Source organism: Papio anubis, chromosome 5, assembly GCF_008728515.1.
Source record: "Papio anubis isolate 15944 chromosome 5, Panubis1.0, whole genome shotgun sequence".
Taxonomy (NCBI): Eukaryota; Metazoa; Chordata; class Mammalia; order Primates; family Cercopithecidae; genus Papio; species Papio anubis.
The window spans coordinates 172,125,155-172,146,841 of NC_044980.1; the positions used below are offsets into that span (position 1 = coordinate 172,125,155).

General features: G+C 50.8%; 1 protein-coding gene across 3 annotated transcripts in view; it reads left to right on the top strand.

Annotated features, from left to right (window-relative positions):
* The window catches only part of RUFY1 (RUN and FYVE domain containing 1), a 65,033-nt gene that overhangs the window by 38,025 nt on the left and 5,321 nt on the right, over positions 1–21,687 (top strand). For 2 of the 3 annotated variants that reach the window (XR_002522900.2, XM_021940064.2), the window contains exons 10-15: positions 103–219; positions 1,950–2,117; positions 10,722–10,819; positions 13,101–13,220; positions 15,515–15,644; positions 18,577–18,671. Coding sequence is in view for 2 of the 3 variants with exons in the window: in XM_021940064.2 (XP_021795756.1) it covers positions 103–219; positions 1,950–2,117; positions 10,722–10,819; positions 13,101–13,220; positions 15,515–15,644; positions 18,577–18,671 (728 nt within the window). In the remaining variant the exon portion in view is untranslated. Of the gene's footprint in view, positions 1–102; positions 220–1,949; positions 2,118–10,721; positions 10,820–13,100; positions 13,221–15,514; positions 15,645–18,576; positions 18,672–19,154; positions 19,717–21,687 lie in introns of those variants that run through there. The other variant, XM_021940065.2, reaches the window with a different exon arrangement.

Below are 21,687 nucleotides of genomic sequence, written 5' to 3' on the forward strand. Positions count from 1 at the left end.
TTACTTTACATTTTTTACAATTGTGGTATATTTTTAAGTACTTCATAATTAGCTTGCTTTCCACAAGCAAACAATTCCTCTTGGTGTCCTTGTTTGATACAGATAACAAAACAGGATACCAAAGTTGAGCTGGACACTTACAAGCAAACTCGACAAGGTCTGGATGAAATGTATAGTGATGTGTGGAAGCAGCTAAAAGAGGAGAAGAAAGTCCGGTTGGTGAGTGTGCAAGACTGAGTGTCTTTAGAGTTTCCCAGTAGCCCTCTAAGTTAATTCTGTCAACACTTCTCACAGGCATGCTTAACCGTCCTGATGCTCATGGAAAGTCAGAAGCTGTTCATTTAAAAAAAAGTTATTTTAAGTCTATGGTTACAACTCAGTTGTGCATTGTCACTTAAATATTTTCCCATTTTATAAATCTTTATTTTTGTTTGTTTGTTTGTTTTCAAGACAGAGTCTCACTGTGTCTCCCAGGCTGGAGTGCAGTGGCACAATCTCGGCCCACTGCAACCTCTGCCTCCTAGGTTCACGCAGTTCTCTGCCTCAGCCTCCCGAGTAGCTGGGATTGCAGGCGCCTACCACCATGCCCAACTAATTTTTTGGTGTTTGGTTTTTTTTTTTGAGACAGAATTTCACTCTTTTCGCCCAGGTTAGAGTGCAGTGGCGCGATCTCGGCTCACTGCAACCTCCGCCTCCCAGGTTCAAGCAATTCTCCTGCCTCGGCCTCCAGAGTGGCTGGGACTACAGGCACATGCTACCACGCCCGGCTAATATTTGTATTTTTAGTAGTGACGGGGTTTCACCATGTTGGCCAAGATTTTCTCCATCTCCTGGCTTTGTGATCCTCCTGCCTCAGCCTCCCAAAGTGCTGCGATTACGGGCCTGAGCCACCATGCCCGGCCAGTTTTTTGTATTTTTAGTAGAAATGGGGTTTCACCATCTTGGTCAGGCTGGTCTTGAACTCCTGCCTCGGCCTCCCAAAGTGCTGGAATTACAGGTGTGAGCCACTGCACCCAGCCATTTTATGAATCTTTTACAGGGATTGCTATGAGACCAGATTGATGGTTTATTTGACAATACAATTCTCTCAGTCATAACCTCTGCCCTATTTATTTCCACTCAGCCTGTGCATCAGTGACCAGGTTACTTGTAAACACTGTTCTTGTGCCTGCTTTATTTCTTTGCTTTTTTGCATGAATGCAAAGAGACATGTCCTGGGTCAGGACGGAACCATTTCAAAATGGTTGCACTTTCGTTGCTATAAACTAGCAAATCATTCTAGAAATTCTAACATTGCACTATCAGATCCCTTCCAGCACTCAGACGAGACAGATATTCTTTGAGAACATGTATTCTGATCTGTGGGTATGGAAAACATGGTTGCTGGAACCTAGGCTCATCCTGCCACTGACCAGCTTTCTATTGACTTGATGTGGAGCCAGCTTTAACCGTACAGTGAGGAACAGGGGAAACAGCATCTAATCCTGCTCAGACAGACTCTTTTCAGTCTCCCTAACCTATTCTCACCTTGTTTGTTTGTTTTGGTTTGGTTTGGTTTTTTTCTTGAAGACAATCTCACCCTGTCACCCAGGCTGGAGTACAATGGTGGTGTGATCTCGGCTCACTGCAATCTCCGCCTCCCAGATTCAAGCAATCCTCCTGCCTCAGCCTCCTGAGTAGCTGGGATTACAGGTGCACACCACCACACCCAGCTAATTTTTGTATTTTTAGTAGAGACGGGGTTTCACCATGCTGGCCAGGCTGGTCTCGAATTCCTGGCCTCAAACGATCCGCCCGCCTCAGCCTCCCAAAGTGCTGAGGATTACAACCATGAGCCACCACGCCCAGGCTTCAGTTTGTATTTTAAGCACTACTTGAGATTCAACCCCAGTTAAATACATTTCTGTGATCTATTTTAATAGCATTTTCCTTGTAAATATCCTTTTAAGGAACTGGAAAAAGAACTGGAGTTACAAATTGGAATGAAAACCGAAATGGAAATTGCAATGAAGTTACTGGAAAAGGACACCCACGAGAAGCAGGACACACTAGTTGCCCTCCGCCAGCAGCTGGAAGAAGTCAAAGCGATTAATTTACAGATGTTTCACAAAGCTCAGGTGGGAGTTGGCTATGTGTGCATAGCACATCCTGGTTTCTGCTGCTCGTCAGTCTTGTGTCATTCTTCTTACAGAATGAGCGAGAAGACACGTAGAGCCCCGCGTATGTGTCAGACCTGCTCCTATTATGATTTCGATCCTCATGGCAGTCCCTGAGAAATGGGGGGAAATGTAAGTGACAAGGCAGAGCCAAGTCACTAAATCACATGCCCCTGGTGACAGCTCATAAGGGGAGATGTGGGTCTTTTTAACCCAAACCCAAACTTTGTCCATCCACCTTCGCTGTCTCTCCACTGTCTGTTTCCTTCTATTTCAACGATTTACTGTTTACACCAAGCATGGAGGAGTGAATTAAAGATGTCATTTAGGGCCGGGCACGGTGGCTCACGCCTGTAATGCCAGCACTTTGGGAGGCCGAGGCGGGCAGATCACGATGTCAGGAGTTCGAGACCAGCCTGGCCAACATGGTGAAACCCTGTCTCTACTAAAAGTACAAAAATTAGCCAGGCATTGTGGCGGGCACCTCTAATCCCAGATACTCAGAACGCTGAGGCAGGAGAATTGCTTGAACCCAGGAGACAGAGGTTGCAGTGAGCCGAAATCATGCCATTGCACTTCCAGCCTGGGTGACAGAGCAAGACTCCGACTCAAAAAAAAAGTTATTTAGTATTGGCTTTTCAAACTTGCTGTTAAGATAATGTTTCTGAGTGTTCTGGGCCACATAGGTAGCTGGTTGCCTCTCCTGTGTCATTTCAGGGTGGTCCAGGGGAACTGTCCCAGACAGAACCAATCATGCCAGAGTTTGAAAAACAGCATCTAGGCCGGGCACAGTGGCTCACGCCTGTAATCCCAGCACTTTGGGAGGCCAAGGCAGGCAGATCACAAGATCAGGTGTTCGAGACCAGTCTGGTCAACATAGTGAAATCCCATCTCTACTAAAAATACAAAAAATTAGCTGGGGGTGGTGGCAGGTGCCTGTAATCCCAGCTACTTGGGAGGCTGAGGCAGGAGAATCCCTTAAACCTGGGAGACAGAGGTTGCAGTGAGCCGAGGTCACGCCACTGCCCTCTAGCCTGGGTAACAGAGCAAGATTCCGTCTCAAGAAAAAAAAAAAGGAAAAGAAAAACAGTATCTAAAAATTAGAAAGCTTTTATTCCTCAGAAGCTCCTCAGAAGGGGACCATTCTACATCTTTCTCAAAACTTTTGACATTCTGGTTCCTATTTTCTTGCCAAAACAGTCCCATTTCATTTTCCATGGATATAGCTTCACTCTTACTTCCTGTAACATCTGTGTCACAGATAGTATGAGACAGCAATAATAAACTGTTATTTTTTCCTGTCTTTTTAAAACTATTAATCAGCCGGTCACGGTGGCTCACGCCTGTAATCCCAGCACTTTGGGAGGCCAGGCGGGCGGATCGCCTGAGGTCGGGAGTTCGAGACCAGCCTGACCAACATGGAAAAACCCCGTCTCTACTAAAAATACAAAAATTAGCCGGGCGTGGTGGTGCTTGCCTGTAATCCCAGCTACTCGGGAGGCTGAGGCAGGAGAAGCCCTTGAACCTGGGAGGTGGAGGTTGTGGCTCGTGCCACTGCACTCCAGCCTGGGGGACAGAGCGAGACTCTGGCTTAAAAAAAAAAAAAAAAAAATTACGATTATAATAGTAACAATAACAATTGAAGTAAAACAAAAGAAGAAAGGAAGAATTTGCATCTCTTCCGCAGTCATTACAAAAAAAAAGGAAGAAAGGCTGGGCACGGTGGCTCACGCCTGTAATCTCAGCACTTTGGGAGGCCGAGGCAGGCAGATCACAAGGTCAGGAGATTGAGACCATCCTGGCCAACATGGTGAAACCTCGTCTCTATTAAAAATACAAATAATTAGCTGGGTGTGGTGGCGTGTGCCTGTAATCCCAGCTACTCAGGAGGCCAAGGTGGGGGAATCACTTGAACCAGGGAGTCAGAGGTTGCAGTGAGCCGAGACTATGCTACTTACACTCCAGCCTGGTGACAGAGCAAGACTCCATCTCAAAAGAAAAAAAAGGAAGGAAAAAATAGGAAGAAAATAGTTTCAGCCTCCTGATAAATCATCATTTTTTTTTTTTTATTTTTTTCTGAGATGGAGTCTCACTCTGTCATTCAGGCTGGAGTGCAGTGGCGCGATCTCGGCTCACTGCAACCTCCGCGTCCCAGGTTCAAGCGATTCTTCTGCCTCAGCCTCCTGAGTAGCTAGGAGCACAGGCACGCAACACCACGCCCAGCTAATTTTTGTATTTTTTTTTTCAAGCCTTTTTTTTTTTATTTTTTTTCCTTGAGATGGAGTCTCCCTCTGTTGCCCAGGCTGGAGTGCAGTGGCCGGATCTCAGCTTACTGCAAGCTCCACCTCCCAGGTTCACGCCATTCTCCTGCCTCAGCCTCCCAAGTAGCTGGGACTACAGGCGCCCGCCACCTCGCCCGGCTAGTTTTTTGTATTTTTTAGTAGAGATGGGGTTTCACCGTGTTAGCCAGGATGGTCTCGATCTCCTGACTTCGTGATCCACCCATCTCGGCCTCCCAAAGTGCTGGGATTACAGGCTTGAGCCACCGCGCCCGGCCATTGGCCCCATTTCTTAGCATGCCTGGCCATACTGGTTCTGCCTTTGAAGGAATTTCTTGATCAGCTGACCCCACAGCCCCTCAGAGGTCCGCCGTCATCTATGGCCACATCTGAAGGGGGCTCAGAGCATGCCTTCCTCAGAGCCTGCGCAGCTTTTTCGAGCAGCTTCTTCCAGGTGTCTCTTGGCCAGCCTGGCGGTTGTAGTGGGGATCGGTCACAGGTGTTTTTCAGATCAGACTTGATGTCTTTGACAAGGCAGTTGCCTCAGTCGCAGTCTCTTTTCAGTTCATTTCCCCTTGGTCTGTGTGTCAGCGACCAGAGTTCCTCCCTGAACTCAACTCAGTTCTTGTTCCTGCCTTACTGCTTTTGCTTCTTTGGGTGTGTGTGTGTCTGTGTGTATCTGTGTGTGTCTGTGTATGTATGTCTCTTCCTTTCTCCCCCCTCTGTCACTTTAATGACCAGTCATCTGAAACAACAGATTTAGGTGTGAGAGAAGCACCTTTGATCTGATCTTCGCTGCAGGGCTGTTCTATAGCGCCTTCGTTGCTATTCTTAGTCTTGTCTATTTTAGGGTCCAAAAGCAGTTGACGTTTCTGGTTCTGTGAAGTCCCTACCTTTGGCCTCTTTATTCCTGTGCGTCTCTCTGCACCAGCCAGCTGACTTCCACCTGCGCACGGCCCTTCCTTACAGCGCCTTGTTCAGACAGCAGGATAGCCAACGTGCACTAGACTGACTCCTGCAGCTCTTTCTATGTGTTCTGGCACTGCTGGCCGGTGCTGTTTGCCAAGCTTAGGCAAGTGACAGCTGTACCCAGCGCTTTGCCATAGCTAACAGGGATCACCAGCTTTCCAGCTGCCAGTATCTACTTTGACAACACCCACCCCTGCCTCCCAAGTCAGTGCCGCATATGGTCAGTTTTATTTTTTATTTTTTATTTATTTATTTATTTTGAGACAGGGTCTGGCTTTGTCGCCCAGGCTGGAGTACAGTGGTGGGATCTCAAGTCACTGTAACCTCTGCCTCCCAGGTTCAAGCAGTTCTGCTTCAGCCTCCCATGTAGCTGGGACCATAGGCACGTGCCACCACGCCCGGCTAATTTTTGTATTTTTGGTGGAGACAGGATTTGGCCATGTTTCCCGGGCTGATCTTGAACTCCTGGGCTCAAGCAGTCTGCCTGCCTCAGCCTCCCAAAGTACTGTGATTGCAGGTGTGAGCTGCCACACCTGGCCCAATATGGTGCGTTTTCATTTGGGAAGCACCACACACCAAGAGACCTCTGGTACTGCTACGATCGTATCATCTTGTTTTCACTTCAAACCCTTTTTCCCCATTGGGCTTCCAATGCAGATGGTTGAGTCAGTTATAATCTCTTTTTTTTTTTTTGAGACAGAGTTTCACTCTTGTCTCCCAGGCTAGAGTGCAATGGTGTGATCTGGGCTCACTGCAACCTCCGCCTCCCAGGTTCAAGCGATTCTCATGCCTCAGCCTCCTGAGTAGCTAGGATTACAGACATATGCCACCATGCCCAGCTAATTTTTGTATTTTTGGTAGAGATGGGGTTTCACTGTGTTAGCCAGGCTGGTCTCTAACTCCTGAGCTCAGGTGATCTGCCCTCCTCAGTCTCCCATAGTGCTGGGATTATAGACATGAGCCACCACTCCTAGCCTTTTTTTTTTTTTCCAATAGAGACTGAGTGTCAACAAGTTGTCAGGCTGGCTCAACTCCTGACCAGGATCTGCCCTCCTTGGTCTCCCAGGTATGGATTGGGACATGAGAGCCACCCCACAGCCTTTTTGAGACGAGTCTCGGCTTAATGCTTCAGGTTGAGTGCAGGCAGTGCCATCTCGGCTCATCGCAAGCTCCGGCCTGGGAAAGCCCACGCCCATTCTCCCGGCCTCAGCCTCCAGCTGGGACTGCTAGGCTTCCGCCCACCACGCCTCACGCTTGTTTTTCCAAATATTTTAGTAGAGACGGGTTTCACCATGTTAGCTTTAGATGACTCTCATCTCCGACTGGGATCCACCCGCCTCTGCCTCCCAGTGCTGTGGGATTACAGGTTTTGAGCCAGTCAAGGCCTCCTGCCAACCCCGCCTTGAATAGAGGATCGGAGTTCCCACCATGTTGTCACCTAGGTTGGCTGATTCTCCCACCTTACTCAGTGCATGATTACAGGCATACCATGGGCACAGACTGTAATATTCTTTCACAAAATTTGAAATCTCTTTCATTTTGGTTGCATTTTCTGCCTTTCTTCCTTTAATATCTTGCCTGTATCTCATATTTTGAGGTTGGCTGGCAGTAGATCAATGCAGCTCAGGAGTTCGAGACCAGCCTGGCCAACATGGTGAAACCCCATCTCTGCATTAAAAATACGAAAATGCACCAGGCCAGAGCCGGTGCCTGTAATCCCAGCTACTCGGAGGCTGAGGCAGGAGAATTGCTTGAACCTGGAAAGTGGAGGAGATCGGCCATTGCACCCAGCCTAGGGCGCTTATAGGAGAGCTTGAGATCTCCAACTTGGGGAAAAACCAAATGTAAACAAAACTCCCAACAACTTTTTATCCTAATGTTTTTGTTTGATTTTGGTTTTTGTTTTCTGGGTTTTTGGAGACAGGACTTGCTCTGTCAGCCTGTAAATGAAAGCAGGAGCATGACCTCAGCCTCAACCTCCAACCCCCAGGTTCAAGCAATTCTCTGCCTCCCCCTCAGCCTCCTGAGTAGTGGGATTACAGTAGCACCACCATTTCCAGCTACTTTTTGTAATATTTTAGGTGGGAGATGGTTTCGGCCCATGCTTGGTCAGGCTATTTTGACCTCAGGTGGATCCACCTCACTGACGGTTCTCCTGGAAGTGCTGGTATTACAGTATGGAGCCATGCTGGCCTATTCTTGATATGTTTTTACTGTTAAAAACCTGGCTACGAATTGATTTCTACCGTGTGGGCATACAATACCTTCTTGGTTCCAGTTTAAACCCTGATGCTCTAGGATGAAGACTGTCTAAAGGCTATTACAGCTGTGCTGGGGTCAGGGTAATCTAGGATAGTCATGGTCCCCCGGAAAGATGTGCTAGTGATTGTGATCTAGAACTTTCAGCCCCAGACCTCCCAGGAGGTGGGGAGAGATGGACTGAAGATTGAGCCAATCACTAGGGATCACGACTTTCATCAGTCGCGGACTCCACACGAGACTTTAAAAACCCCAAACCACAGGGTTCGGAGAGCTGCTGGCCTGACAAGCCCAGCAAGGTGCTGGGAGGGTGGTATATCCAAAGAGTGTGCGGAAGCTCTGCACCCCTTCCCCCATCCCTCACCCTGTGCGTCTCTTCCATTTGACCATTCCTTTATAATAAACCAGTAATTGTAAGTCAAGTGCCTTCCTGAGCTCTGTGAGCCGTTCTAGCAAAGCCGAGGAGGGGCTTGTGGGAAGCCCCAGTGTACAGCTGCCTGGTCAGAAATACAGTGGCCATCTGGGGCTCCCAGCTGGCGGCTCAGGGGGCCAGTCTTGTGGGACTGAGCCCTTCCTAACTGTGGAGTCTACACTGACCCTGAGTAGTTACAGTAGTATCCGAATTGAATTGTAGGATGTCCAGTTAGTGTCAGAATTGGTTGGTGTGGAAAACCCACATAGCTGGTGTCAGTAGTGTGACTGGAACAGCTCACCCTCACCTTTGTGTTCTACTTGCTTTATTTGGGTTTGCTCTGTAGCTCATTTTCAGCTTCTGAAATGCACACTTACTGCATTAGTTTTGTCGCCGTTTCCTTAAAAAATTTCTTTAAAGATGAAAATTACCCACAAGAACTAGTTTAGCTGTGTCTCCCAAATTGTGACTGAAGTATTTCATCATTGCAGAAGCCCATTTTCCCCATTTTAGCATCTCGGAAATTGAGATGCAGCTTTTAGTCAAGATGGTACATCCTGTTTCAGTCAGCAGCTTTTTCCTTTCTCAGTGGTGTATGAAATTATGGTGTTTCCTAGACTCAGTGGCATGTTCAGTGCAGTGAAGTATCATATGGTGTTTGCATTGTCTTTTAGCTCTAAGTATTTCATAATTTCCCTTTTTTCTTTGAGACAGACTCTCTGTCACCCAGGCTGGAGTGCAGTGGCGCAATCTTGGCTCACTGAAACCTCTGCCTCCCGGGTTCAGGCGATTCTCCTGCCTCAGCCTCCTGAGTAGCTGGGACTACAGGCGCCCACCACCACCACACCCAGCTAATTTTTGTATTTTTAGTAGAGATGGAGTTTCATCATGTTGATCAGGATGGTCTCGATCTCCTGACCTCGTGATCCACCTGCCTTGGCCTCCCAAAGTGCTGGGATTACAGGCGTGGGCCACTGCGCCCAGCCCATAATTTCTCTTTTTTTAGCTCAATCGCTTCTAGTAATATGCTATTTAGTTTCCAGATACGAGGTGTTTCTAGCTGTTCTTTTGTTATTAATGTCTGATTTTATTACATTAAGATCAGAGAATACAGTCTTTATGGTTTTGTTTGTTTGTTTGGTTGGTTGGTTTTTTTTGAGACGGAGCCTTGCTCTGTCGCCCAGGCTGGAGTGCAGTGGCGCCATCTTGGCTCACTGCAAGCTCCACCTCCCGGGTTCACGCCATTCTCCTGCCTCAGCCTCCTGGGTAGCTGGGACTACAGGCGCCTGCCACTACGCCTGGCTAATTTTTTTGTATTTTTAGTAGAGACGGAGTTTCACCATGTTAGCCAGGATGGTCTCGATCTCCTGACCTCATGATCTGCCCGCCTGGCCTCCCAAAGTGCTGAGATTACAGGTGTGAGCCACATGTGCCCAGCCTCCGTATGTTATTTTTCATGAATTTATTAGGACTTTTGTCTTCAGGCTCTTTTTTTGCTTTTTTTTTTTTTTTTGAGACAGAGTCTCACGCTGTTGGCCAGGCTGGAGTGCAGTGGCACAATCTAGGCTCACTGCAACCTCCGTCTCCTGGGCTCAAGCAATTCTGCCTCAGCCTCTGGAGTAGCTGGGATTATAGGCATCTGCCACCATGCCTAGCTACGTTTTGTATTTTTAGTAGAGATGGGGCTTCACGATGCTGGCCAGGCTGGTCTCGAACTCCTGACCTCAGGTGATCCGCCTGCCTTGGCCTCCCAAAGTGCTGGGATTACAGGCGTGAGCCACCGTGTCCGGCCTGTCTTCTGGCTTTTTAAGGGTGTCTCTTTTTTTTTTTTTGAGACGGAGTCTTGCTCTGTGCCCCAGGCTGGAGTGCAGTGGCGCGATCTCGGCTCACTGCAAGCTCCGCCCCCCCCGGGTTCATGCCATTCTCCTGCCTCAGCCTCCCAAGTAGCTGGGACTACAGGCGCCCACCACCTCGCCCGGCTAATTTTCTTGTATTTTTAGTAGAGACGGGGTTTCACTGTGTTAGCCAGGATGGTCTCCATCTCCTGACCTCGTGATCCGCCCATCTCAGCCTCCCAAAGTGCTGGGATTACAGGCTTGAGCCACCGTGCCTGGCCTGGGGTGTCTCTTGTAAACACACAGGAACACACAGTGCCCGCTCCTGGCCGCTCTGTGTCTGTCATGGCTAAAAGCTGTACTTAGAGAAAATCACACAGATGTGGGTGCGAACCCAGTTCCACCCCTCATTTGCTCTTAACCTTCATCAGTCGCTTTCCTCTGAGTTTCTCGGTGGGAAAAGTGGGGTGAGAGCATCTTCCTTGAGAACCTTCAGGGCTCAGATGAACCAGTGGATGTGCCTGGCACGTGGGGACAGCTGGGGAACACTGAGCCTGACTCGACTCTGGAATACGCTGTCAAAAATGAGCAAAGACTCCAGGACCTCCCTCTCTACCTTTCCTTCTGCTGACAAAGCTGAGAGCCTCGAGTCCGTTTGTCTTCCAGGGCTCTGGGGAAGAGCAGCAATTAGCAGAATACTGTTGAAAGTGCCACAAAGGTACAAGGTTCACAAATAAGCCCCGTTTGTAATCCCGAGCAGGCACAAGGATGCGGGACAGGCAGAGCATGAACCCCTCCTTTGCTTTTGTAGAATGCAGAGAGCAGTCTGCAGCAGAAGAATGAAGCCATCACATCCTTTGAAGGAAAAACCAACCAAGTTATGTCCAGCATGAAACAAATGGAAGAAAGGTAATCACTTCCGCCTGCAGATGTTCTCTGGAAGGTGCCAAGCATTCCCTGGGCCTGGAACTTATTCAGAGTTCCTCTCCAAAGTGCAGGGCAGGGGCTGGGCGCGGTGGCTCACGCCTGTAATCCCAACACTTTGGGAGGCTGAGGCCGGTGTATCACCTGAGGTCAGGAGTTCAAGACCAGGCTGGCCAACATGGTGAAACCCCGTCTCCACTAAAAATACAAAAAATTAGCCAGGCGTGGTGGCGTACGCTTGTAATCCCAGCTTCTTGGGAGGCTGAGGCAAGAGAATTGCTTGAACCCAGGAGGCAGAGGTTGCAATGAGCTGAGATCGTGCCATTGCACTCCAGCCTGGCCAACAGGAAGAGACTCTGTCTCCAAAAAAAAAAAAAAAAAAAAAGCCAGGCACAGTGGCTCATGCCTGTAATCCTAGCACTTTGGGAGGCCAAGGCAGGCAGATTACAAGGTCAGGAGATTGAGACCATCCTGGCTAACACAGTTAAACCCCGTCTCTACTAAAAATACAAAAAATTAGCCAGGTGTGGTGATGGGCACCTGTAGTTCCAGCTACTCGGGAGGCTGAGGCAGGAGAATCGCTTGAACCTGGGAGGGGGAGGTTGCAGTGAGCCGAGATCGTGCCACTGCACTCCAGCCTGGGTGACAGAGCAAGACTCCGTCTAAAAAAAAAAAAAAAAACTCTCAAAGCTCAGCAGTAAACAGTCAATCCAATTGAAAAATGGGCACAAGCTTGGCACAGTGGCTCACACCTGTAATCCCAGCACTTTGGGAGGCCGAGGCGGGTGGATCGCCTGAGACCAGGCGTTCAAGACCAGCCTGGCCAACATGGTGAAACCCCGTCTCCACTAAAAATACAAACATTTGCTGGGTGTAGTGGTGCATGCCTGTAATCCCAGCTGCTTGGGACGCTGTGGCAGAAGAATCGCTTGAACCTGGGAGGCGGAGGTTGCAGTGAGCCAAGATCATGCCATTGCCCTCCAGCCAGGGCAACAAGAAAGAAACTTCATCTCAAAACAAACCAAAAAAAATTGGGGGGCAAAAGACTTGAACAGATACTTCATCACAGAGAACATCTGGACAGCAGAAAAGTACACGAGATGATATTCAGACCATGGGCCATCAGAGAAATGAGTGGCGCCATCCCACCACACATCTGTTAGGACAGCTGTGGTTTCTTTTTTTGTTTTGTGTGTGTGTTTTTAATTTTTTTGAGCCAGAGTTTTGCTCTTGTCACCCAGGCTGGAGTGCAGTGGCACGATCTCAGCTCACCGCAGTCTCTACCTCCCAGGTTCAAGAGATTCTCCTGCCTCAGCCTCCCGAGTAGCTGGGATTACAGGCATGTGCCACCACGCCCAGCTAATTTTGTATTTTGTAGAGATGGGTTTCTCCATGTTGATCAGGCTGGTCTCGAACTCCCGACCTCAGGTGATCTGCCCGCCCTGGCCTCCCAAAGTGCTGGGATTACAGGCGTGAGCCACCGCGCCTGGCCAGCTACAGTTTCTTTAATGACAACACCAAGTGCTGATGAGGACACAGAGTTAATGGATCTCTCATACATTATTGGTAGGAATGCAAAATGGTGCAACCACTTAGGAAAACAGTTTCTCAAGAAGCTAAACGTCCTCTTACCATGTAATCCAAATAGAAATGAAACTTATGTCTACACCAAAACCAGTACATATGTTTATAGCAGCTCTGTTCATAACTGCCAAAAACTAGAAGCAGTCCCAGTGTTCTGCATTGGGTGAATGGATAAAGAAAGTGGTAATCTGTGCAGTGAGATACAGCTCAGCCGTCATCTGTGCAGTGAGATACAGCTCAGCCATACAAAGGAATGAACCACTGCCCTTTGAGAATGTTCAGAGGGGAAACAAAAGGAATGAACCACTGACATACACAGAAACTTGGATTGATCTCAGCGACATTATTCTGAGAAAAAGCCAGTCTCAAGGTTATATAACGTATAATCACATTTAGATTACATTCTCAAAAAGCCAAAGCCATATTGTTGCAGAACAGATGAGTGGCTGCCACGGGCTGAGGTGGGGAGATTGTGTGGCTCCGGATGGCAGCACTGGGGAGTTTTGGGAGTGGTGGGACCGTCCTGTATCCTGAGTGTGGTGGAGCTGACTCTCCATGTGTTAAAACTCACAAGAGCTAATTTTACTGTATGTTAATTTTAAGGAAGAATTTCAGCCAGCAAAAGTCATCCTTTCCTTACAAAGATTTGCTTCATTTGTGCTCTTGCTGGTGTCACATCCAGGTTACAGCACTCGGAGCGGGCGAGGCAGGGGGCCGAGGAGCGGAGCCACAAGCTGCAGCAGGAGCTGGGCGGGAGGATCAGTGCCCTGCAGCGGCAGCTCTCCCAGCTGCACGAGCAATGGTAGGGGCCCTGCAGGGAGCCTGGGCTGGGTGTGGCTCAGGAGGGACTGGGAAGAACTGGGGGCAAGTAGTATCCTGCTTCAGCACTCACCCCTGCAGCGTTCGTATGTTACCCCTAGGGAGCTCCCTCCCCACAGGACGACTCACGTGGTCCAGCTCACCCCCAGAAGGTCTGGCCACGCTCAGACCATGGTCCCAGGTCACAGCCTTTATCACCCTTAACCACCCTTTCTAAAAAGAAACAACCGTGTGTGAGTGTTGAGCAGAAAGCCACCTTTTACCTACCCTTTACTGACGCAATCTTCATATGATTTTGTGCACAGTTCGTCTACAGATTTTTTATTTTTTTTTTATTTTTTTATTTTTTATTTTTTGAGACGGAGTCTCGCTCTGTCGCCCAGGCTGGAGTGCAGTGGCCAGATCTCAGCTCACTGCAAGCTCTGCCTCCGGGGTTCACGCCATTCTCCTGCCTCAGCCTCCCGAGTAGCTGGGACTACAGGCGCCCGCCACCTCGCCCGGCTAGTTTTTTGTATTTTTTAGTAGAGACAGGGTTTCGCCATGTTAGCCAGGATGGTCTCGATCTCCTGACCTCGTGATCTGCCTGCCTCAGCCTCCCAAAGTGCTGGGATTACAGGCTTGAGCAACCGCGCCCAGCCCAGATTTTTTATTTTTTAACAGTCTCACTCTGTCATCCAGGCTGGAGTGCAGTGGTGCGGTCTCAGCTCACTGCAGCCCCCACCTCCTGGGCTCAAGCGATTCTTGCACCTCAGCCTCCTGAGTAGCTGGGACTACAGGTGCACGTCAACACACCTGGGTAATTTTTGTTGTTTTGTTTTTTGTTTTTTGTTTTTTTTTGAGACGGAGTCTCACTCTCTCACCCAGGCTGCAGTGCAGTGGCGCAATCTCAGCTCACTGCAAGCTCCGCCTCCTGGGTTCACGCCATTCTCCTGTCTCAGCCTCCTGAGTAGCTGGGACTACAGGTGCCCGCCACCATGCCCGGCTAATTTTTTATATTTTTAGTAGAGACGGGGTTTCACCATGTTAGCCAGGATGGTCTCGATCTCCTGACCTCACGATCTGCCCGCCTCAGCCTCCCAAAGTGCTGGGATTACAAGCATGAGCCACCGTGCCTGGCCTAATTTTTATATTTTTACTAGAGACAGGGTTTTGCCATGTTGGCCAGGCTGGTCTCAGTCTTCTGGCCTCAAGTGATCCACCCGTCTCAGCCTCCCGAAGTGCTGGGATTACAAGTGTGAGCCACCATGCGTGGCCTGTAGATTTTTTGAGATAGTGTATGTGCCAGATTAAAAGCCTAATGTTGAGAGAAGAGAGAGAAGAGACATCTTTATTCCCACAAAGAGAGAGCAGACTCCAGGGGTCCAGCAGGGCCCCCAGGGCCACTCAGCTGGCACAGGGGAGGAGTCAGGTTCAGGCCGGGGCTCACTCCTGGCCTCTTCTCCCTCAAGGGTTCTCCATCGTGAGTCTGGCCATAGGTTATAGAAAGCAGAATGAGGCTGGGCACAGTGGCTCACGCCTGTAATCCCAGCATCTGGGAGGCCGGGGCAGGGAGATCACGAGGTCAGGAGTTCGAGGCCAGCCTGGCCAACATGGTGAAATGCCATCTCTAGTAAAAATACAAAAAATTAGCTGGGCATGGTGGCATGTGCCTGTAATCCCAGCTACTCGGGAGGCTGAGGCAGGAGAATCGCTTGAACCTGGGAGGCAGAGGTTGCAGTGAGCCGAGATCACACCACTGTACTCCAGCCTGGGCGACAGAGCAAGACTCCATCTCAAAAAAACAAAAAGAAAGCAGAATGAATTGGCCAGTGCGGTGGCTCGTGCCTGTAATCTCTGCACCTCGGGAAGCTGAGGTGGGAGGATCACTCGAGCCCAGGAGGTTGAGGCTGCAGTGAGCTGAGGTTGCGCCACTGCGCTCCAGCTGGGATGACAGAGCTAGACCCTGTCTCAGAAAAAGAAAAGAAGGAATTTTGAACTTCCTTTCCTCAGGTCTTCGCGTCAGGGGCGCGTTCTCTTCTGTGGTCCTAAGTGTTCAGAGCTCTCTCCCTTCTCTCCTGCGTAAGAGTCGAGTATGGCCCTGCAGGCTTTTCTCTCCCTGGCTCCTGCTCTTTCCTGTGGACGGGCAGGTGACCCTGGGGGAGAGGAAAGCCTTGCCGAAGGGTTTCAGTGCTCAAGTGGCCATTCAGAGACTCCCCGTTTCCTGGGCAGTGAGGAGGGTTGTCGGTCCTCCATGAAGGTCTCCCACGAGACTAACTCAAGTTTGTTTTATGGAAACAGCTCAAGCCTAGAGAAAGAACTGAAATCAGAAAAAGAGCACAGACAGGCTCTTCAGCGCGAATTACAGCACGAGAAGGACACTTCCTGTCTCCTCAGGACGGAGCTCCAACAAGTGGAAGGACTGAAAAAGGTGAGGTGGGCCCTTCTGGGGCAGGAGAGCCTCTGGCAGGCTCCTCTCCCCGCACCCTTTGTGTGGGGGCTCCAGGGCGTGGGGAGGCTGTTAGGGGGCTCCTGTTTTAGGAGCGAAGACAAATAAATCACAAAGCCTTCTGGCCAGCTCAGATAGAGGCGAGTGCCATGAAGAGAATAAAGCAGAACAGTGTCCTCACCCGTGTGCAAGGGTCCTGGGGAGGGAGCGACCGGTGAGCAGAGGCTCCAGTGAGTTATGCCTTACAAAGCACCGCTTGGGCAGAGGCTGCAGCCAGGAGTGTGAGGAGCAAAGGGGAGGCCTCGGCGGCAGGCGGCAGGAAGCCCTTCGTGGGCCCTGGGAGCCAGGGGAAGGAACGTGAATTTTGTTTTGAGCACAGTGGGAAGCTGGTGGAGGGACAGGATCCGTTTCGTTTGCGGACGGTCGTTGGTTCCTGTGTGGAGAGTGGGTGGCAGGCTTGCAGGAGAGGAAGCTGGGAGGAGCCAGTCAACATCTCCCAGCACATGGCATCCCTGGGAAGCAAACTGACCCCAGCCCTCCACTTCCCCTTCACCTCAGTCCCCTGGAGGACCCTCTCACTTGGAGGCATGGCCTGGATGCGGTGGGCTTCAGAGGGCGAGAGAAGTGGGGTCCGGGAGGCCTTCACTGTCTGGCTGTGGAACTAGACCTCCCAGGAAGCTCCGAGGCCATGTGGAACATTCGCCCTAATGTAAAATCATCGACTTTTCCCAGAGAGGAGGAGGCTCTGCAGTCCTGGACGGGCTGACTGCAGCCTGGGGTGCTGTGGGGGCTCCTCCCGTGTGGGGATGGTGTGCCCTCCTCTCAGGCCCCTGCACTGCCGAGCACTGCAGCGCAGCAGAGCCCAAAGCAGGCTTCCCTCGGCACCTTCCCAGGAGGGGCCTTCAGGGCTGGGGTGGCTTCTGGACCTGGATTTTGTGGTGTTGAACACGGTAATGGACACCACTGAGCGATTCGAGAGAGTTAGAAAAGGTCCTTTTGATTTCCATCGGAAAGTGCCTGGAGTTGTTGGGGAAGGGAGAGCTTCCTCAAGAGCCAGGTCAGGCTTGGAGAGTGGAAGGGAGGAAGTGCAGGGCAGAAGAGAACTTTTAGAAAGTTCTGCCTCGTCACGGGGCATACCTCCTTTATTCTGCTTCAAAATGCTTTGGTCAAAAGATTCGAATGACAGAGTTACAGCCCGTCCCAACAACCGGAACAAAACAATGTCTAGTATCCCCAGTTAAGCCACAGCGTGCCTTGCAAGCATGTACACAGAAGCAGGAGCTACGGCACAGGGTGTGCGGGGAGCTACCCTGCCACTCGGGCCTAAGCTCCACCGCCGTCCCCCGTGGTCCCAGAAACCCCAGTTACTCTCTGGGTCTCCATCCTGGCCTTACCAGACTGGCTCAAGGTGCACTGGCCCCAGGTGTCAGTGCCGTTGTCCCCTGGAATTCTGCTCCGTGCAGCGCTCCCCATGTGGTCCAGCCAGCCCCCAGGTGGTCTAGCCATGAAATGAGGTCCCAAGTCACCGCCTTCATCATCCTTGACCAGTGCTTTCCAAAAAAGCAACTTTTTCAGAGTTGAACAGGAAACCCCCTTTCAAACTAGTCTTTGCTGATGCAAGCTTCGTGTGATTTTTGTGCACAGTTCTTCTATAGATTTTTCGAGATAGCAATCTGTTTTGTAAAAGTTTATCTTTTAAAAAGAAGCTCAAATAGGCAAAGCCTCATTTGTCCCATGAGGGTAACTTTTTTTTTCTTTGAGACAGAGTCTCACTCTGTCGCCCAGGCTGGAGTGCAATGGCGCGATCTCAGCTCACTGCAACCTCCGCCTCCCCAGTTCAAGCGATTCTCGTGCCTCAGCCTCCCGAGTAGCTGGGATTACAGGCATGTGCCACCACGCCCTGCTAATTTTTATATTTTTACTAAAGGAGGGGTTTCGCCATGTTGGCCAGGCTGGTGTTGAATGCCTGACCTCAGGTGACCCGCTCGCCTCAGCCTCCCAGTGCTGGGATTACAGGTGTGAGCCCTGTGCCCGGCCGAGGGTAACTGTTTTTAATGTGGCTGATGAATGTCACTGTCCTGTCCCATGTCTCTGTCCCAGCTGCAGAGCCAGCGTACAGTGCCTGCCTTCGAGCTGCCCGGTGTCGAGAGGAAGCTAGCAAGAAATAATCTTGAATGACATTAACACAGGACTGCATTTTGCTTTTTTTTTGAGACGGAGTCCCACTCTGTCGCCCAGGCTGGAATGCAGTAGCACGATCTCAGCTCACCACAACCTCCGCCTCCCCAGTTCAAGCAATTCTCCTGCCTCAGCCTCCCAAGTAGCTGGGATTACAGGTGCCCACCACACCCAGCTAATTTCTGTATTTTTAGTGGAGACAGGTTTGCACCATGTTGGCCAGGTTGGCCTCAAACTCCTGACCTCAGGTAACCCACCTGCCTCAGCCTGCCAAAGTGCTGGAAGTACAGGCATAAGCCACTGTGCCCAGGCGCCTTTTGCTATTGAAAAACATTCTGATCTGCTTGTTGCTCTGGTTGCCAAATCTTTAAAAAAAAAAAAAAAAAGGCCGGTGCAGTGGCTCATGCCTGTAATCCCAGCACTTCGGGAGGCCAAGGCAGGTAGATCACAAGGTCAGGAGTTCAAGGCTATCCTGGCTAACATGGTGAAACCCTATCTCTACTAAAAATACAAAAATTAGCCGGGTATGGTGGCGGGCACCTGTAGTTCCAGCTACTTGGGAGGCTGAGGCAGGAGAATCGCTTGAACCCAGGAGGCAGAGGTTACAGTGAGCCAAGATGGTGCCACTGCACTCCAGCCTGGCGAGAGAGCGAGACTGTGTCTCAAAAAGATAACAAAATTTTAAAAAAGGCCCGTGAATCCTCTGTCCAGCGTCTGGTTGGTTTGTTCATTTTAGGAGTTGCGGGAGCTTCAGGACGAGAAGGCAGAGCTGCAGAAGATCTGCGAGGAGCAGGAGCAAGCCCTCCAGGAAATGGGCCTGCACCTCAGCCAGTAAGAACCCCACTCCCCTCGTCTGCCGCTGCAGGCACACCAGTCTACCCAGCACACCCCTTGGGCCCCAAACCTACCTCCTTTTGGCGAAAGAAGGGTGGGCCATTTAGGAGCCCAGTCCACTGTTCACGGATGAGCTCTCAGGAAGCCAGGCCTCAGGGGGACCAAGCACTGATTCCTGCTAACCCCCTGGGGATGTCAGTCAGCTCCTAGTTAATTCATCAAGCGCACTCATTCCTAGTGACCAGGACACTCCTATTCCTTAGCTTCGTATCCAGGGCCTCAGGGAACAGATGGGCAATGAGAGGATTGCTTGGTCAGTCTACAGTCAGGCCAGAGGGAGCGTGGCGGGTTTGAGAATGGAAGCCTGGCCCGGTAGAGCTGCACTCACCGGCCTTGGGCAGCACAGCCCCCTTCCTTTGGGGAACTGGCCACGGCATCCGCCAGAATCTGTCTGTCTGTCTGTCTGTCTGTCTGCTACAGATGCTGATGGGTGCAGACCCTGGTAGTTCTGCTCTCCTCTGACTTGACAGCGCCCCTCCTTGGTGTCCCAGTCTGGACACGTTGCTGTGGACACCTGGGCCTTGGGGTGGATCACACTTCAGATTGTGGAGCTTGTCCATTTGTGTGATGATTTTGCATTTTCAACATAGTGGGTAGCCTTTTCTCCTGGAGTCAGGCCTCACGGTTGCAAGTAACAGAAATCCAACTCAAAGTGGCTTAAGCAAAAGAAGCCATCAGGAATCGGTCTCTGTTTCCTACCTCTGCTATCCTGTTTACCTCACAGGTGGGTCTGGACCCTTCAGGGGCAAAACAGCCGTCAGCAAGGCCATCTATCAGAGGAACAAAGTCCCTCTTCTTTCTGCATAGCTCCCAAGGTCACCCAAGGTTGACTCTGCTCCCGAGTACCCATGCCTGACGTAAGCACCATGACCGAGGAGATGGGGCTCACAGCCTCAGCACAGCCTGGGCTCAGGTCCAGCACTGCATATATTTGACCAGAAAAGGTCCACATATGGAGATCAAACAGAACTTCAGCTTGAAACACACTACTGGTGTATAGATGCTGCAGCCTTAGAATTTTTCTTTTGAGATCGGAGTCTCGCTTCTGTCACCCAGGCTGGAGTGCAGTGGCCGGACCTCAGCTCACTGCAGCCCGGCCCCGGTTCACTTATTCTTCCTGCTCCCCAGCCTCCCGAGTAGCTGGGATTCAGGCCATCAGCCTCCGCTAGTTTTTTGTATTTTTAGTAGAGACGGGTTTCACTGTTAGCCAGGATGGTCTCATCTCCTGGGACTGGATCCGCCTCGCCTCGCCTCCCCAAAGTGCTGGGATTACAGGCTTGAGCTTTCACCGCCCAGCCTAGGAATTTTTCTTTTGCAGTCTGGAAAGGTGTAGAGTCTAGTAGTGGCTGGGGCAGCAGGCCGGGTGTGGTGGCTCATGCTTGTAATCCCAGCACTTTGGAAGACCAAAGTAGGCAGATCACCTGAGGTCAGGAGTTCGAGGCCAGCCTGGCCAACATGGTGAAACCCTGTCTCTACTAAAAATACAAAAATTAGCCAGGCGTGGTGGTGGTTACCTGTAATCCCAGCTACTCGGGAGGCCGAGACAGTAGAATCGCTTGAACGCGGGGGTCAGAGGTTGCAGTAAGCCACGATTGTGCCCCTGTACTCCAGTCTGGGCGACAAAAGTGAGAATCCGTCTCAAAAAGAAAAAAAAAAGCTGGTCAAGGAATCTGATGTCTGTGGTGGGAATGCGGTCTGCCCACTCCCAGATGCAGGTGCTGGCCACTCGCCATCTCTCCTGCGCCCCTTACCTTTCTACATTAGCCCGTGGCCGCTGCTCCCTCCCCTCCCACCCTCTGCCCTGCCTGCCACCCGCTCAGCTGAGTGCCCTGTGCTGCTCTCGTCTGGCCTGTCAACTTGCCATGCTCTGGCCCCTGTTCCTCCCCAACCCCCAGGGAGCTCCTTGAGCGACGCAAGGCCCAGTGTCTGTCCCCATGCTCAAGAGCACAGGCCAGCTGTGAGGGCATCCCAAGAGCACTCACCAGAAGCAGACGTGGAACAGAGGCAGGCGTGGAGCTGGCTTCTGGGGTTTGCAGCCAGTGTTTTCCTCTTTACACTGGATGGATGGCAAGGCAGTGTCACAGGTCCCCTCCTAGTGGACCACAGACCTCGAAACTGTGGATGGTCTCTGATCTTTAAAATGTATCTTTGTGGCCAGGTGTGGTGGCTCATGCCTGTAATCCCAGCATTTTGGGAGGCCGAGGTGGCGGATCACCTGAGGTCAGGAGTTCGAGACCAGCCTGACCAACGTGGAGAAGCCCCGTCTCTACTAAAAATATAAAATTAGCCAGGCGTACTGGAGTGCGCCTGTAATCCCAGCTACTCAGGAGGCTGAGGCAGGGGAATCGCTTGAACCTGGGAGGCAGAGGTTGCAGGGAGCCGAGATCACACCATTGCACTCCAGCCTGGGCGACAAGAGTGAAACTCTGTCTCAAAAACAAACACAAAAATGTATTGTTGCACTTAGTGGCTGCCTGGCATTACCGGCTACCCCAGCTTCCGAATTCCAGTGTGAGCTGCCTGGCCACCACTCCCTCCCAGCAAGTGCTGTGCGTGTGACAGCATCAGGTGTATGCAAACCCAGACAGGGCTACCTGAGGAGCTGCTTTTGTGCTCTCTCTCCTCTTCGCTTCTTCCTCTTGCAAGCCTGTGCCGGATGACAGAGATGGCAAAGCCTCTTCGCAGACCCTACATTAGCTACAGGAACAGTTTTCCAGTTTCATTATCTTGGGAACATCTGGATTCTTCCTAAATTGTGTTTCCCAGAGTTCTTGTATGTTCAGTTTGCCATCTTAACCTGGCTTCCCAAGGTCTGTCCATCTGGGCAGCCTCTTCTGATCCTGTCAATCTGCTGGCCTATTTCCTGTGTCTGCAGCCGGACCAGGAAGGGAAGGAGCTGCCTCCCAATCTTTAGTAAAAGCCACAGGGATTTTTCTAAATGCCCTGATGCTGT